The following is a 14,231-nucleotide window of genomic DNA, read 5'->3' on the forward strand; positions in this document are numbered from 1 at the left end:
CCATCTGGCAAGGCACTAATGGGGAAAAATGGTTGGAGTCCACTGGTAGTGCAAAAAACATGTTAACTTTTGTGTTTTAAGGTTGGAGTTGGTTTTGTTGACACTCAAACGATGAAACACTGAGAAAAACAAGTCTACTTTTATTCATTCCCAATAGGAAACATTTCTTTTTATCTGAATGTCTGAAGGCACTTCGACTTTTCCGTGCCCCCAGAGATTAACAGTCATTTCCACACCATAAACGACCTTGACATTCGAAAGTCAAATGATCTGGCTACGAGTGGGTGACTCCAAAGTAGCAGGGAAGTAATATTGGACTAATCTCTTTAATTTGTGGTCATCCAGCCATCGTCTCTCCTCTTTCCATCACATTAGCGGTGGATAAAGAGCCAGCGAGAGGAGGTGGCTGTCCAAGAACAAAAAGATGTGTGAAGTTCACTTCAGGGTTCCCCAGAGCTTAGAGTGGAGTTTTTGAGCCCTTGTGGAACGTCGAACAAACACTTTGTTCACATCTGTTGCTCAGGTTTATTTGTTTGGCTTTTGCTTTTTGTGATTCACTGTCAGCAGAGAGAGGTAAATTATAACTGTCACGCCAAACTCAAACAGCGTTGCTTGAAAGACGGTTAGGTATACCTCAGGGGGTCAACCTAGTTTCACTTGTTGCCGTTTCAACGCTCTGACTCTTGTTTGGAGCTGAATGCGAGCGCCGTGACAGGTACATGGTGCTCCAGGGGAGGATAACATCAGACGCGCTTTGTAAGCTGACATATCTGACACAAGCTTGTGTTTGTGTGGCGGTGCGCATGTTTGTGTGTGTGTGTGTGTGTGTGTGTGTGTGTGTGTGTGTGTGTGTGTGTGTGTGTGTGTGTGTGTGCGTGTGTGTGCATGTGTAATTCCAGGTTCTGGCTGATGCCGTCTCTCGCCTGGTGGTGGATAAGTTCAGTGAGCTGACAGACAACTTCACCTCCCCCCATGCACGACGGAAAGTCCTAGCAGGAGTCGTCATGACAACAGGTAGATATGGGATGCTTTCCCGCTCACAACACATGGTGCTGACAGTCAATTTTCAAGTGTTATCCAAAAGAACATTCAGGTGCCAAGGGCTCATGGAGAGAAGGTTGACGATGTTTAGTGTTAGATTTATGTAAGTTAATGTAAATTAATGGCCTGATTAGCAGTTTATGCAACAACAACAACAACAACAAAGACAACAACATTCATGAGTCAAACACCCCCAGGTTTTGTTTTTTGTTTTATAACCAGTGCTGGAGTGCAGCTACAACAACAATTACTGTAGATATTTGTACGTAACTTGAGCATTTCCATTTTGTCATCACTCAACTCTGCACTTGACAAATACATTTAATTCAAATTTCACACACATACACTACGCATGATGATCTTACAAGTATCATGCAATATTGTAGATGAAACAATCCAAAAATCAATATCTAAAATGTCTTTTTTTTTAATTAAAAAGCTTATTTTATTTTACTTTTACTGTGCAGTATGTCTCCTACTCTAACTGATTGTAAGACAAAGCGTGTACTCTGCAGTGGTGACTAGAGACAGAAAGAACCAGCTGGATCTGAGCCAAAGTGAAACATTTTTACTTAGGTTAAAGGAAAAAAGTTTAGTTCAGAGTTAGTCCACTAAACATTTCTGGAGCTTCACAGCAAAACAGTGTAGCAGCGTTCTCTTAAACAACTGAAGAAGACGAGGACTTGTTCTAAAACGTAAAATCCAGTCGAGCTTGTGCACCCACCTCAGACATTGTGCATGCTAACAATTTAACCTTAGCAGCTTCAGTGAAGATTGGTTCAAAAGAGGACATACTTCACTTTAAAAAAAATGTTTGCAAACAATGTTTTCACAAATCATTTGATTCTCTAAGCTTCCACAGACTTGTATTACGCCCTACAAGCTGTTTCCTTTTTATTGTTTCTTTATTTATTTTTTATTCCCTGCATGTGTCTTGACATTTTAAAACAAATCCCCAGCTGCTTTAGATTTTTAGGAGACTAATGCAATTCTGTTTTGCTGTGAAGCTCAAAATATGTTTCAGCATGGGCAGGAGTATATAATGATTGAATTTTTCACATAGGTATCCTTTAAAAACAATAAACTTACCAGAGTTTTAAAGCAGCGCTGTGCTTTAGTGACCCATTGTGTTCCTGAGAGTAAAGCTTAAACATCGAAGTGAAGTAACAGCAGCAATTACACATTTTTGAGTGGAGAGGGGCTGTAAAATTAAGAAACATATAACACTCAAAGGGAGAATGTTTCTGTTTCCTTAAGTTTCCTTTTATATAGTTCACAGCAACTTACCACCTCTCTCTAGGGTGAGACGAAGACAAACATTAAAGGATTATTTCTGTCCTATCCACATCATTAAAACAGTACCACCTGCTGTGTATAGTATGTATTTTAAGGTTGTGTATCCATTGACTTATATGTCTTTGTTTCCTCTACCCTCGACAGGCACAGATGTGAAGGAAGCACAGGTCATTTGTGTCTCCACGGGAACCAAATGCATCAACGGTGAGTACATGAGCGACCGCGGCCTGGCACTCAATGACTGCCACGCTGAGATAATCGCCCGACGCTCGCTCATCAGGTACCTCTACACTCAGCTGGAGTTCTTCCTCAGGTCAGTGGACGGCGTCGCAGTTACATATATTCACACTGCCCTTTGCTGTATCTCATTCCTTTCATTTAAGTGAGCCGTAATTGAAAAATGGTGCCGTTTGTAAAGCTCGTATTAAATCTGCCATTCGTCTGCCTTCGTAGCAACAGCAAGGAGGAGCACCAGAAGTCGATATTTGTGCATTGTGAAAAGGGAGGCTACAGGTTAAAGGACAACGTTCAGTTCCACCTCTACATCAGCACCTCGCCCTGCGGAGACGCCAGGATCTTCTCCCCGCACGAGGCCGGCGTGGAAGGTACCGCCGCCTCGTTCCTCCTCCACAGCTCAGCAGACGTGTTTATAATTTGTTCACAATTCTGTTTCATCAAATGCGTTTTGTATGTAATCAAATTTGTAGGTTTTTCCTCTTACTCATGCTTGGTTTCATTTAATTAGAATTTTACTCCGATGTCCAAATACGCATTACAGACACATTTAAACAAGGCTCCAGTAATTAGAGCTTTTTGTCATTCGCTGTCTGTCTCTATCAGTCTTCCTCCCGCCCAGCTCACCCGCACTGTCTGTCTGATTAACCTCCCTCTTACTCTTGTCAAAGTGTTTTCCGTTGCACATGGCAGACTGAATAGAAAACAGCCACATTCAATTAGTCACAGAATAGATGGCGCCTGCTGGTGGAACGGCAGAACACATTGATAACGTAATAATAAATAATCGGTTATGCTTTTGCGGAATCTGTTTTTCTTGCTTTCGTTTCTTTCTCTGTTTTCTCATGTTGAGGAAGTATTTGCACATTTGATGGGGATCCAGAATTTACAGCACAGCTGCCTTTATATCAGTCCATAACTTCCTTTACACTTTTATGCTTTTATTTATGTATCTCTTTCTATCCACTCCTTTCCGCGCTGTCTCACTCAGACCAAGGAGATAGACATCCCAACCGGAAAGCGCGAGGACAGCTGAGGACGAAAATCGAGTCGGGGGAGGGCACCATCCCTGTGAGGTCCAGCAACACCATCCAGACCTGGGACGGGGTGCTGCAGGGGGAGAGGTTACTCACAATGTCCTGCAGTGACAAGATCGCAAGGTAATTTGGTTAAATCAGAACTTTTCCACAGTCTTACTGCAGACATTTGGGGATTGTCATGGGATGGCAGAGTTAGTATTGTGGATTATTTTAGGGTTTTTTTCACGGTTGTGATGTGCTTCACAATTAGTGAGAGTGATCATTTTTCTGTTTCACTGCAAAAACTGATGAAAATCATTTGTTTGCGTTGTACAAACAAATCTTTTTTTTCTTTATTCTTGCATCTGAAGATTTTTAGGCCAGGGCATCTCTGCAGCTCTACAGAACTTCATTAAAAAGCTGATTTGTCACATCAAAGTTGCAACTTCTGCGATTTGGATGTTGTGCCTGGCCATGTTGCGATTTTCATAAATATTTCAATTAATTTTGCAGCCCTGGTTAATATTCATCATGACTAGAAGCTGTTTTGTTGCCTTGTTGTTCTCTGTTGTTTCTCTACTTCAGAGAAAACAATTAAAGGAATACTTTGAGATTTTGTGAAATGTGTTTGTTTCTTCCGTGCCGAGAGTTAGACGAGACGATTGATACCACTTCTGTGTTTACTTTATTATTATTTCATAATCTGCCCTCATTCAAACTCTTTTTCAGAAAAAGAAAATATCTGAAACAGGTCTACAAAATACTGAATGAAACAAAATATGAGTTATAAAAACAATCAGTTACAAAGCTACAAACAAGAGACAGAGTATGACTTTTGATCAGGTCTCAAATAGATAGGAAACGCTAACTGCGACGCTACGGCCTGCAGCTTAGCATAAAAACTGGAGACGGGGAAACAGCTAGCCGGGCTGTGTTCAAAGTCAATTCATCCACCAGCATACCAACACATTGTTTTCTTTAATCAGTACACAAATCTCCAACACCAGGACGCCCCATGTACAGATCCTGCAGCAGCCAAGGGTTTGAATCTTTGTTGCATGTCAACACCTCTCATCCCTTTTTTTTCACTGTCAAGCTGTACTTTCAAATAAAGCCATGAAAAATGTTTTATATAATACAATTCTCAGTGATAAAAATCTGAAACTCTTGGTGAGAACTGACATATATGTACTGCTCAAAACACTGAGCTTTGCCTCAGGTAACTGTGTTTCACTCTCTTTTTGTAACTTCATGCCGAAGCTTTCACGGTGCTCTTTTTGTGTGTTTTATTCACTCGTGCTGCGATGAATGGCATTTTATCCTCGCTTTGTCACTTCAAGTCTATCATTTCCTTCCGGGAGTGTCAGGGACAGCTGAATTGATGGGTCCTTGGGACATTTTTGTAGGCAGATCATAGCGTCTTTAGTCTCTGTCCATGTTCAAGGCAACACTGTGCCTCCCTTGTGATGAACGATAAAACTTCTCCATAACTCTCCTCTTCCTCCTCTTCCTCCCCCGTCCAGCGTCATAATACCTTGCCTGAACGCTCCGAGTGATTGAACGGCGAGCGTGTATTTGATGAGGGAGATGTCGACTGTGTCGCGGACGCTGTTTGCGCCGTGTGAGAAGCCTTGTTGCCCTTTCAGCGTGTCAGCTGCAGTACTAGTGATTCAGAATTTGTGTGGTTGTCCAAAGTGGAGCGATCCAAGTCAGTAGAGGGCAAAATAGGTTGGAGGCCGTTCATTTAGTCATGCGGGTTTTTCCAGCCAAGCTTTACAAGATAACAAGGAAACACATGATATATTGTAACACAGAGATGATACAGAAAATGAACCCTCTGTGGTTAAGATTAGGGATTGTGTCAGCGAGGAAAAGACTACGAGATGCTTCTCGCTCTGCCCTCTCATGAGACAGCTATTAGCCAGGTGAGAGATGTGCTGCCCACCTGCTTCTGTCCCCCCTGTGAGTGATTGTTAGCCACAGGGCTGCTATTTAATACAGCACCTGACACTTTGCCCGCGATGTTCCCTCCTTACACGTTGTTTCTCTCCTCTCATTCTGCCTTTGATTACATGCCCGGCCCCACGGCTTCATCCAGAGCAGTCAGCACTCTGCCTCAGTGTCGCGTTGTTCGCTGCTATTTGAATGAGCTCATTAGCAAACGCAGAAAGCTCTTAGTTAGTCCTCTTTCCTCCTTTCCATCTGTCTCTAACAGCTGATTATATTGGCCCTCTGACCCTGTTCTCGTGTGTGCGGCGTGTGTGCACAGAGCATGATATTGAATAAAATAAGACGCCGAAGAAATGCAGAAAAGTTTGACAGGATTTAAATTGAATGCCTCCGCAGACGTGGCTCACAACGCGCGTGTGCTCGCTTGTTTGTGGTGTGTGTCCTTTCAGGTGTATTTGCGAAAAAAACCCCGTTGTTCTGTTGACAAAATGTGTGTGCGCACACAGCACTGAATATTACGAGGCTGTTTGACTGCGCTGAATGTGTGCTCCAGCGCTCGCAGCTATGAATTCAGAGATTTCATTTTGCCCTCCCTCAGCTTCACACACCTCCTCACACACATTTATACACAGAGAATATTGCATATGGAAACAACGGTCCCTCTTACTAGCCCGGGGCCTTGTGCTTGCATATTTCTCATTGTTCTGGGTCCATGTTGGTAATTTCACACACTCTCAAACAGACTGCCTGAAGTGAAAGAAAAAGAGAATCATCTCACTGTCAGTTTCTAGTTTTTGAGAATTTGGGGGGTTATTAATGGTTTACGGTTTACTGATAATCAATGTTTCGTTTTAACATTTTCAACAAAACCAACAACATGTAGCAGAAGTCTGTATAGTTTTAAGTTCTTTAATGTTAAAAGCACAACAGTTCCAGCAAAGTGGTCATTATGTTCAGGCTCCATCCAATGCTGCGTTTACAAAAAAAATATGTAAAACTTATAACCTATAACTCTAAACCCCAAACTACCTGATTAACAACAGGATTTGCGTTGTACTCACTCACTGATACCACCTAGATACAGCTGATTTTTTTCATCAAGATCCATGTTTTATTTCCAGCGAAAGGAAATAGGAATTGTTGAAAAACGTCCAGTGTTCGATGGTAAAGAATGTGTGAGAAATTCCTGCATCTGTCCCGATCTGAGTGAACGGGGTCGATTCTGGGCTGAGACCCATCCTCCGTCAAAGTTTCATGGAAATCCGTTTTGTATTTTTTTGTGTCATCCTGCTGCTAAACCAACCAAAGAACAATCAGACACAGGTGAAAACATAACCTCCTAGGCGGACGTCTCCGCAGACACCTCATTTAAAAACTAATACACTACAAAGTACAGAGATTCATCTGGAGGGTTTAGGTTCAATCAACAACATGTAAACTTGTTTGGCAATGGCTTGAATCTAAAATACTTTTTGATGTGTAAAAGTTTGTACTTTGCATTTTTTATTTGTGCCCAGTGAATGTGCACCTCTGCCAGTGAGCCATCACAGTATCGGTAGGAATTACAAATCTTGTTCTAGATTCCCCTACAGGAGGAACTTGATGTTCTCAGTTTGTTGGAGAAAGATACGTGCCCAGTTGGAAGCTGGAGTTTAATATCTTCCAAACAAACAGGTGCTCCACACCTGACTGCTGCTGATTACACTCATAACACTCATAAACAGCAGCAGGGACGTCACAATATTGGTATCTGCGTCTGCAATGGACTATATCCACACGGCAGCCATTTTCCTCTGATATCACACTCCGGAGAGGGGAAGCCCAAATATCATAAAGTCGTGTTCCTGGATGCCGTTCACATAAACACAGGGAATCTGGAGGGACATCGGGACATATTCCAGTGTACAACAACCCATTATCTTCTGTTAGCTGTCAGCGTTGTTCAGCATTCAACCACTTCCTACCTTTCATTACTGTTTGACAGTGTTACGTGATGTGATAGGAGCGGCTCGAATTAACTCCAAACAGTGCCCAGCTGTTTGAGGAAATAATTGATTATGCTTTTTAAAGATTTACATCCTGCTTGGCTCCAGAGAGAGAGAGAGAGAGAAACTGAGTAACTTTTGTTTTTTGTCATCAATTTCGTCGGCATAAAGAAATCTCATTGCTTCATCTATTCTCTTAATTTCCTCTCCTCTCTATTTTTTCATCCCTCCCCCGCTCACTGTGTCCCTCTGCATCCCTCTTTCTTGTCTGTTTCCACCCTCCCTCCCCCCCCTCTCTCTCTCTCTCTCTCTCTCTCTCTCAGACGATGCTTCACAGAGCATGTCAATGGGAAAATGACTGGGGAGAGATGGCTAATGACACAGCGTAGACATACACAGAAGTTTGTAGAAAATGAAATTGGATACCTCGGAGTGTACACAAGTGTAGGATTGTGGGTGATCATGTGTGATATATAGCATCGGCTGGTTATGTACTAATATATTTTGCTCGTGGGGTTGCGTGTGTGTCACTTGTGAGACATACTAGATGTCACATTTCTTTGTAGATTCAGTTTCTGAACTTCTTGAATGCTGAAGAAACACAGAACACAGTGCTTGAACTCAAAACACAGTCACTGCAGTCATCTCTACAAGTCATTGTAAAGCATTCGTCTATGGTTGAAACACTGAGGAGTTGACGGTTTTTGATTAAAACTAAAGTGAGTAATTTAGGAAATAATGGTAGAAAATGCGCTGTTTTCTGTTGCTTTAATACTGTGTAAGTGTTTAACAGATGATTCACCAGCTCTGTTTGCTCTTTGTGGCCGTTGATGGTTGCTATGGAGTCATGATGTGCATCAAGTGACTCATTTGAATGTTTTTAATTAGTGATTTGGGGTAAAGTGCTGCAAAAATAACCTGTTGCAGTAATATATTACAACAAAGTAATATAGCGCCTTTCTAATAGGATTTGCAGTAATGTTATTACAGTTACTAAGTCTATTACAACTCCTTGGTCATATATGTAAGTAAAAGGCAGGTCGTTTATATAGTCTTATTACTACTGTTATTGTTGCACTTCTTTCTGTCTATGACTCTTAAAGGTGCTATTTGTAAGAAAGGTTTTTGAGTCTCATCCCCAACTCGTCATATAAAGACTCAAAAACCTTTAAGCTGTTGTAACATGTGAATTCCCCCACTGAGGGTTTAATAAAGTCTTGTATTTTATCTTAGTCCGGTAATGTGTTGCCACCTGAAATTAAGCCTGTTAAAGCTTGTTCAAAGAGGCTCAAAACTATTTTAATGTCTTAACTTTTTGTCACCAGATGGTCTGGTTTGATTATATACGTTACTTTCAAATGACGGTAACTAGTAACATGCGTTACATTTTAGAAGTAGATTGCCAAACACATGTTTTAAAAGTTTTTTTCAACCTTTTCGTTGTCATCAGGAACAAATTCTCATCTACAATTTTTATTTGAAACAAGGTATTGACTGTTTGACTGACCTTGACTAACTGATGCTGGATGTTAAGGTCTCATAATGGATATCATATTCAAACAATTTCTTCCATAATCACCCGGAAGTGTAGCTCCAGTTCCAGGTTTTCTAATGTGTGTGTGTTTCCTCTCTGCAGGTGGAATGTGGTGGGCATTCAGGGGTCTTTGATGAGCTACTTCACAGAGCCAATCTACTTCTCCAGCATCATCCTTGGCAGCCTTTACCATGCCGACCACCTCTCCAGGGCCATGTACCAGCGCATCGCAGATATCGAGGACCTGCCTCAGCAGTTCACCCTCAACAGGCCTCTGCTCAGCGGTCAGTGCCGGCTCAGATGTGGAAATAAGAGTCTGATAAGAGTTCTGCTGAAATTCGAACTTAAGCCGTGATTATGTTCACATTTTCAGTGTTTTGAGGACACTGTCGTATTAATCTTTGCCAATCGAACTGCAGCTGTCAAAATATCAAAGAGGAAGATGGTAATCCTCAGCGGTAAACACATTCATCCACCTCACTGGTCAGTCCACAGCACGATGACAGTTATTGCTTTTCTCCTGTGTTTGATCTCAGCTGACATTTGCTTAGTTCCTGTGGAATTTGAATAGCTTCATCGTTTTTTGTAAATTTTCAGCATCAGCTTGACCTTTTAAAAAGGCCATATAGACCAAGACTCCTGCAGCCTTTTTTTTTTTTCCCCCTGACTTTCCATTTTTAGACGTAGCATTCAGTCTCCGTCTTCCGGTTGGTTAGAGGTCTCTGTGAAACAATGGCATGTTAAATCTCCCTTACAGAAATGTTACATCTGCTAAACCTTTTTGCATAAAACACAGTGAGTTCTTTATTGTCATTTAGGCCCCTGTAACAGACCCTCCTCCTTTCTTCTAATATTAAGGAAAAAAATATGTTTTAACATAGAGAAATGAAAGGTCAGATCCGTTTCAGTCTCTCTCTTTTCCATATAAAACAGTACCACATAAAGTACTGCACACTTACTTCAAGCATTGACCTCAGCAGACAAGAAGTTGTCCAGCCCGCCTGAGTCACTATTGCAAAGCGTATCAAGCTTTTCTTATTCAGAGCAGCACATACACAGCTTACAGTGGTTACAGTCGCAGAACTGCTATTAAAGTTTTTAGTCATTTTTGAAACAAGAAGTCCCTGATTTCAGACAGGAGTTTACTAAAGCAGGTTTTCATTACGAGCCAACAGCTGTATCTAATAAAATTAGCGTTACTTTAGCTCTGTCATTTGATTTAAACTTTGTGACTAGCTCACTTTGTAAATGCCTGCGAACATCAGTGCTGGAAACAGTACCTATATTCAATGTACTTCAATATATCATATATTTGTACGTATACACTGTACACCGCAACGGATCATTGGCCTGGCTGATTATCAGATCTGACCATCTTAATTTTTCAGAATATCAAATTGTCGATGAAAGGCTTTCACCTGCTATCCCACAAACCAGTGTGTAAAGTTAATGACGTTCTTCTTGAACGTGGGTGCTAATTAGCTTTACTTGCTAATGTTTGAACCTCACGTTTGAGCAGATACGCACTGTTTCATCCGTTCCTGACACGTTTCTCTTGCGTTTCACAACCATAATGCCAAGTTACTGGTTCCGAGCTGTTATTGGACAATTGTGATCTTTGGCAAAATGTTTATCGAATTAACATTTCTCTACAATTAAGTATAAACTAAACTTAAACAAAACAAAACAGGCGACGACAATAACTGATATCCAGACAGGTGAGGTGACGCTGTGGTCATTTTCTTTTTTCGACCCTCGTGGATGACAAACGGCATCATATCACATGGTGTGGAGCTAAACGCAGCTCCCCCTGCTCCTCCTCTCTGGTCGCTCTCTAAATGGCGGGTAAAGGAGATAATAGTTGGGGGTTATTAACCTTTTCCGCTTTAGAGAGTTTTTAGCGGTGAAGCACTGTGGCGTTAGAGCACTGAGGATTTCATCCCCTTTAAATCATCTTCTGCCACAAGTGCTGCCAAATGGAACCAAGGAGCATTACACACACACACACACAACCACACACACAGACACCAGGATTTATGGCATCCATATATCTCCCATTTACGCTTCAGATACAGTGGAGGCCGATGCCCCATAGTGTGTTGGAAGAGACCAGGCTCTGACCTCAGAGTCCCCCTGGGTGGATGATATTTTCTCTCCACTCAGTAGGACAACAACAAAATAAAAAGCAAGGGAAAAAAACTTGATATTTCAAGATATTAGAGCTTCGGGAGCAGCTGTCATCTGAAGGAATGGGCTGCCGGGTTCGGATACCTCATCCTTTGGTTTAATACGTTCCTGTGGGTCTCCCGCAGAAGCTGTGGAGGAAGGAGAGAGAAAATAATTATCTTATTTCTGACACAGTTCTGCTTGAGAGCTCGGAGACAGTTTTTTTTTTTTTTTATGTGTTAAGGCTCTTTACATAATTAGAACAGAGCCGCTGAGGGAAAAACATTTAATTCAGCATCTTATTTAGTCTGTTTTAAAGTATAGTCATTGTTCTGTGATAATCTCCAATACGACAACTTTCTGGCTTCATGATGATGCTTTTTGTCAATCGAATGAGTTTTTACATGTTAAATACATCTTGAGATGTAGCAGGAAATTTGCACTGAAATACTTCAAATCATTCAATTAGGAGATGGACAGATACAGTATTTGTTCAGGTGTTGCGCTCTTTGGTGTTTGACCTTCATTTGTTGTTTTTGGTTCCAGGTATAAGTAATGCAGAGGCCAGGCAGCCGGGCAAGGCCCCCAACTTCAGTGTGAACTGGACGGTGGGTGACCTGGCTCTGGAGGTGATCAATGCAACCACAGGCAAGGACGACATGGGTCGAGCCTCCCGTCTCTGCAAGAACGCCCTCTACAACCGCTGGGTGCGCCTACACTCCAAGGTAAACACACTGAACTCTGTTCAGCATTTCAGTCTGTACCAAGGAGAAGTGTGATGCCTGGCCCTTCTCAAAAGCAGTGTGATCTTCTTTCTGTTTCTGTGGTTTTGGTCACATTTTTGGCCACTTGTATAACTTCAATTAAGCTACTATTGCAGCAAGCAGTCCAGTCCAGTTCAGTTCAGTTCTTTACACACGAGAAGAGTTATTTTGTGTTTCCTTAGCAAAAGTTGTCAATGGTACTTAAAGAACCACCTCATTCAGCCCCTCTGTTGTCTTCCAAGTGAACTGATTGGTCAGAGAAAAGTCAGTAGACTCGTCGAGGAGTGCTCAGATTCTCCTCGTCTCTGAGCTCTGAAGAGACGAAGCTCAACCTCTCTTGGTTTTATCAGCAGTGTTTCTCCGTGGTGCCTGCAGCCTTTATCAAACAAAGCTTGTCGTAATAAAAAGCCACATACAGAGAAGAAAGAACATGAAGCGTTCAGAGTCCTCCATTATGTTCTCATGCTATGGCGTGGTTGAGGTGACTATTCCCATCTGGTACGAACCCCGCCAACATTTCAGAGCACTGCAGTGAAATCACAGAACAGTACTCAGTAGTCAGTTCTTCTGGTTTGTATTTAAGCACTGGTTCTTTAACTTCTTTATTATGGTTGATTAATGCTTAAATGCTGATTAATGGAGGCAGAGAGAAGGCAGAGCTGCAGTCAAAGTAATTAGCCGTGTGTTGAATTAGAAAATTAGAGAGGCACCATTGCGATTTTTGCTATTTTTTAAAACTCTTACTTTCTAAGAACTAGAATTGAGAAGATACAAAAATAGTTGCATAACAGTAAATTCAATCGTCTCACTCAAACAAATTTCAAAATAAAGTGCTCCGTCAGTGGACAGAGCCCCCTTGTACAAATTAAAACCATCTAAATGTATTTCAGTATTGTCCCTCAATATCTTATATGTTGTAAGCTGTTTTATTTACGTACTTCTCTCTCTCTCTTTCTCTCTTCCTTTTAGTTGTCGTCCATCCTGTGGATCAAGGTGCTCAGGCCCAGCTCCTACCATGAAGCCAAGCAGGCAGCCACAGAGTACCACTCTGCCAAGCAGGCGCTCATCAAGGCCTTCCACAAGGCCGGCCTGGGCGCTTGGGTCAAAAAGCCCATTGAGCAAGACCAGTTCACCCTGAGCTCCTGAGGGAGTCAAGGGACCAAGGGATTTCCTTAACCCCCCACTCCTCCTCCCCCCCGACCCAGGCCTGAAAAGCAAGAGAGCCCCCTATTAACGACCAGCCCACAGAGACACTTACCTCCGTCCCATGTGTCTGCGCGCACGTGCACTTTGTACTTGTGGAAATAAACGTGCGTAAATTCACAAAAACCATCCACAGCTCATCATGCTCATTCCTGAGAAGACCTCACCGCGTCTCCTCTCATTCACGTTGATTTCTGTCCTTTTATTCTGATTTTAAAGGATGATGGTTTTTTTCATCGTACTCGTTTCTGTTTTAAAACTGGAATCCATGGTTTTTGTGTTTTCCGAGAGATGTTTTTAATGCCGTAGATGTGCAAGTTGAAATTACAAAGTCCTGTCTGTTCTCTTGATCAGTGAGTGTAGCAAGTTTAGGGTGAAATGTAGCCTAGAAACAGGATCTTTGTTAACTAAAACCAACGTGTATGGACCTAAAAAAAAAAAAAAAAATATGATTATGAGGAACTTTTATTTAAAGATGCATAAATCTTCAGGATGTAAATCTAGTACCGAAAAGAAAGAACATACAATAGTTATGTAACATTTAACGTGTGTTATCCGGTCCGTTCCTTAGATGAGACTACATGTTCATAGCCCCTGTATTAAAGATGGTAATGTAACAACATGTTGTGGTCCCGTTTGATTCACTGAGAGAAAAACGCAGGCTAGGTGTCGCAGCAGTTTTGTTGATTTTTTTGTCTTCATTCATTCATCCTTAAGTTATTTTACGTCACTCTCATTCCATACTTGAACCATCATGGCGGGGTCATGTTGAGAGCATCGCAGCCCCCCTACTCCTCCTCCTCCTCCTCCCGATTCCTCCTCCCCTCGCCTGGGTCTTGGGACAAGCTTTGGGGAGGTGCTGCACGTTGTATTTTTCCTTGATCTAAGCCATGGCTTTGCATGGGAACTGAACTGGGAGGCCTACAGAGCAGAAAACACGTGGTGGAGAGCTTCCATCAGTGAATGATTTTTGAATGAATGCCAGCATCTTCCTCCACAGGCAGCTTTGAATCTTTGTCTCTATTTTCTAGATTTCTTG

General features: G+C 41.9%; 1 protein-coding gene across 4 annotated transcripts in view; it reads left to right on the forward strand.

Annotated features, from left to right (window-relative positions):
- The window catches only part of adarb1b (adenosine deaminase RNA specific B1b), a 123,928-nt gene extending 110,114 nt beyond the window's left edge, over positions 1 to 13,814 (forward strand). For all 4 annotated transcript variants that reach the window (XM_030427731.1, XM_030427729.1, XM_030427732.1 and 1 more), the window contains 7 exons: positions 900 to 1,014; positions 2,482 to 2,650; positions 2,791 to 2,942; positions 3,563 to 3,731; positions 9,162 to 9,343; positions 11,772 to 11,950; positions 12,959 to 13,814. In XM_030427731.1, coding sequence (XP_030283591.1) covers positions 900 to 1,014; positions 2,482 to 2,650; positions 2,791 to 2,942; positions 3,563 to 3,731; positions 9,162 to 9,343; positions 11,772 to 11,950; positions 12,959 to 13,135 — 1,143 coding nt within the window. In that variant the 3' untranslated portion in view covers positions 13,136 to 13,814. The remainder of the gene's footprint in view (positions 1 to 899; positions 1,015 to 2,481; positions 2,651 to 2,790; positions 2,943 to 3,562; positions 3,732 to 9,161; positions 9,344 to 11,771; positions 11,951 to 12,958) is intronic.
- The last annotated feature ends 417 nt before the right edge of the window (positions 13,815 to 14,231 follow it).

This window comes from Sparus aurata, chromosome 9, assembly GCF_900880675.1.
Source record: "Sparus aurata chromosome 9, fSpaAur1.1, whole genome shotgun sequence".
NCBI lineage: Eukaryota > Metazoa > Chordata > Actinopteri > Spariformes > Sparidae > Sparus > Sparus aurata.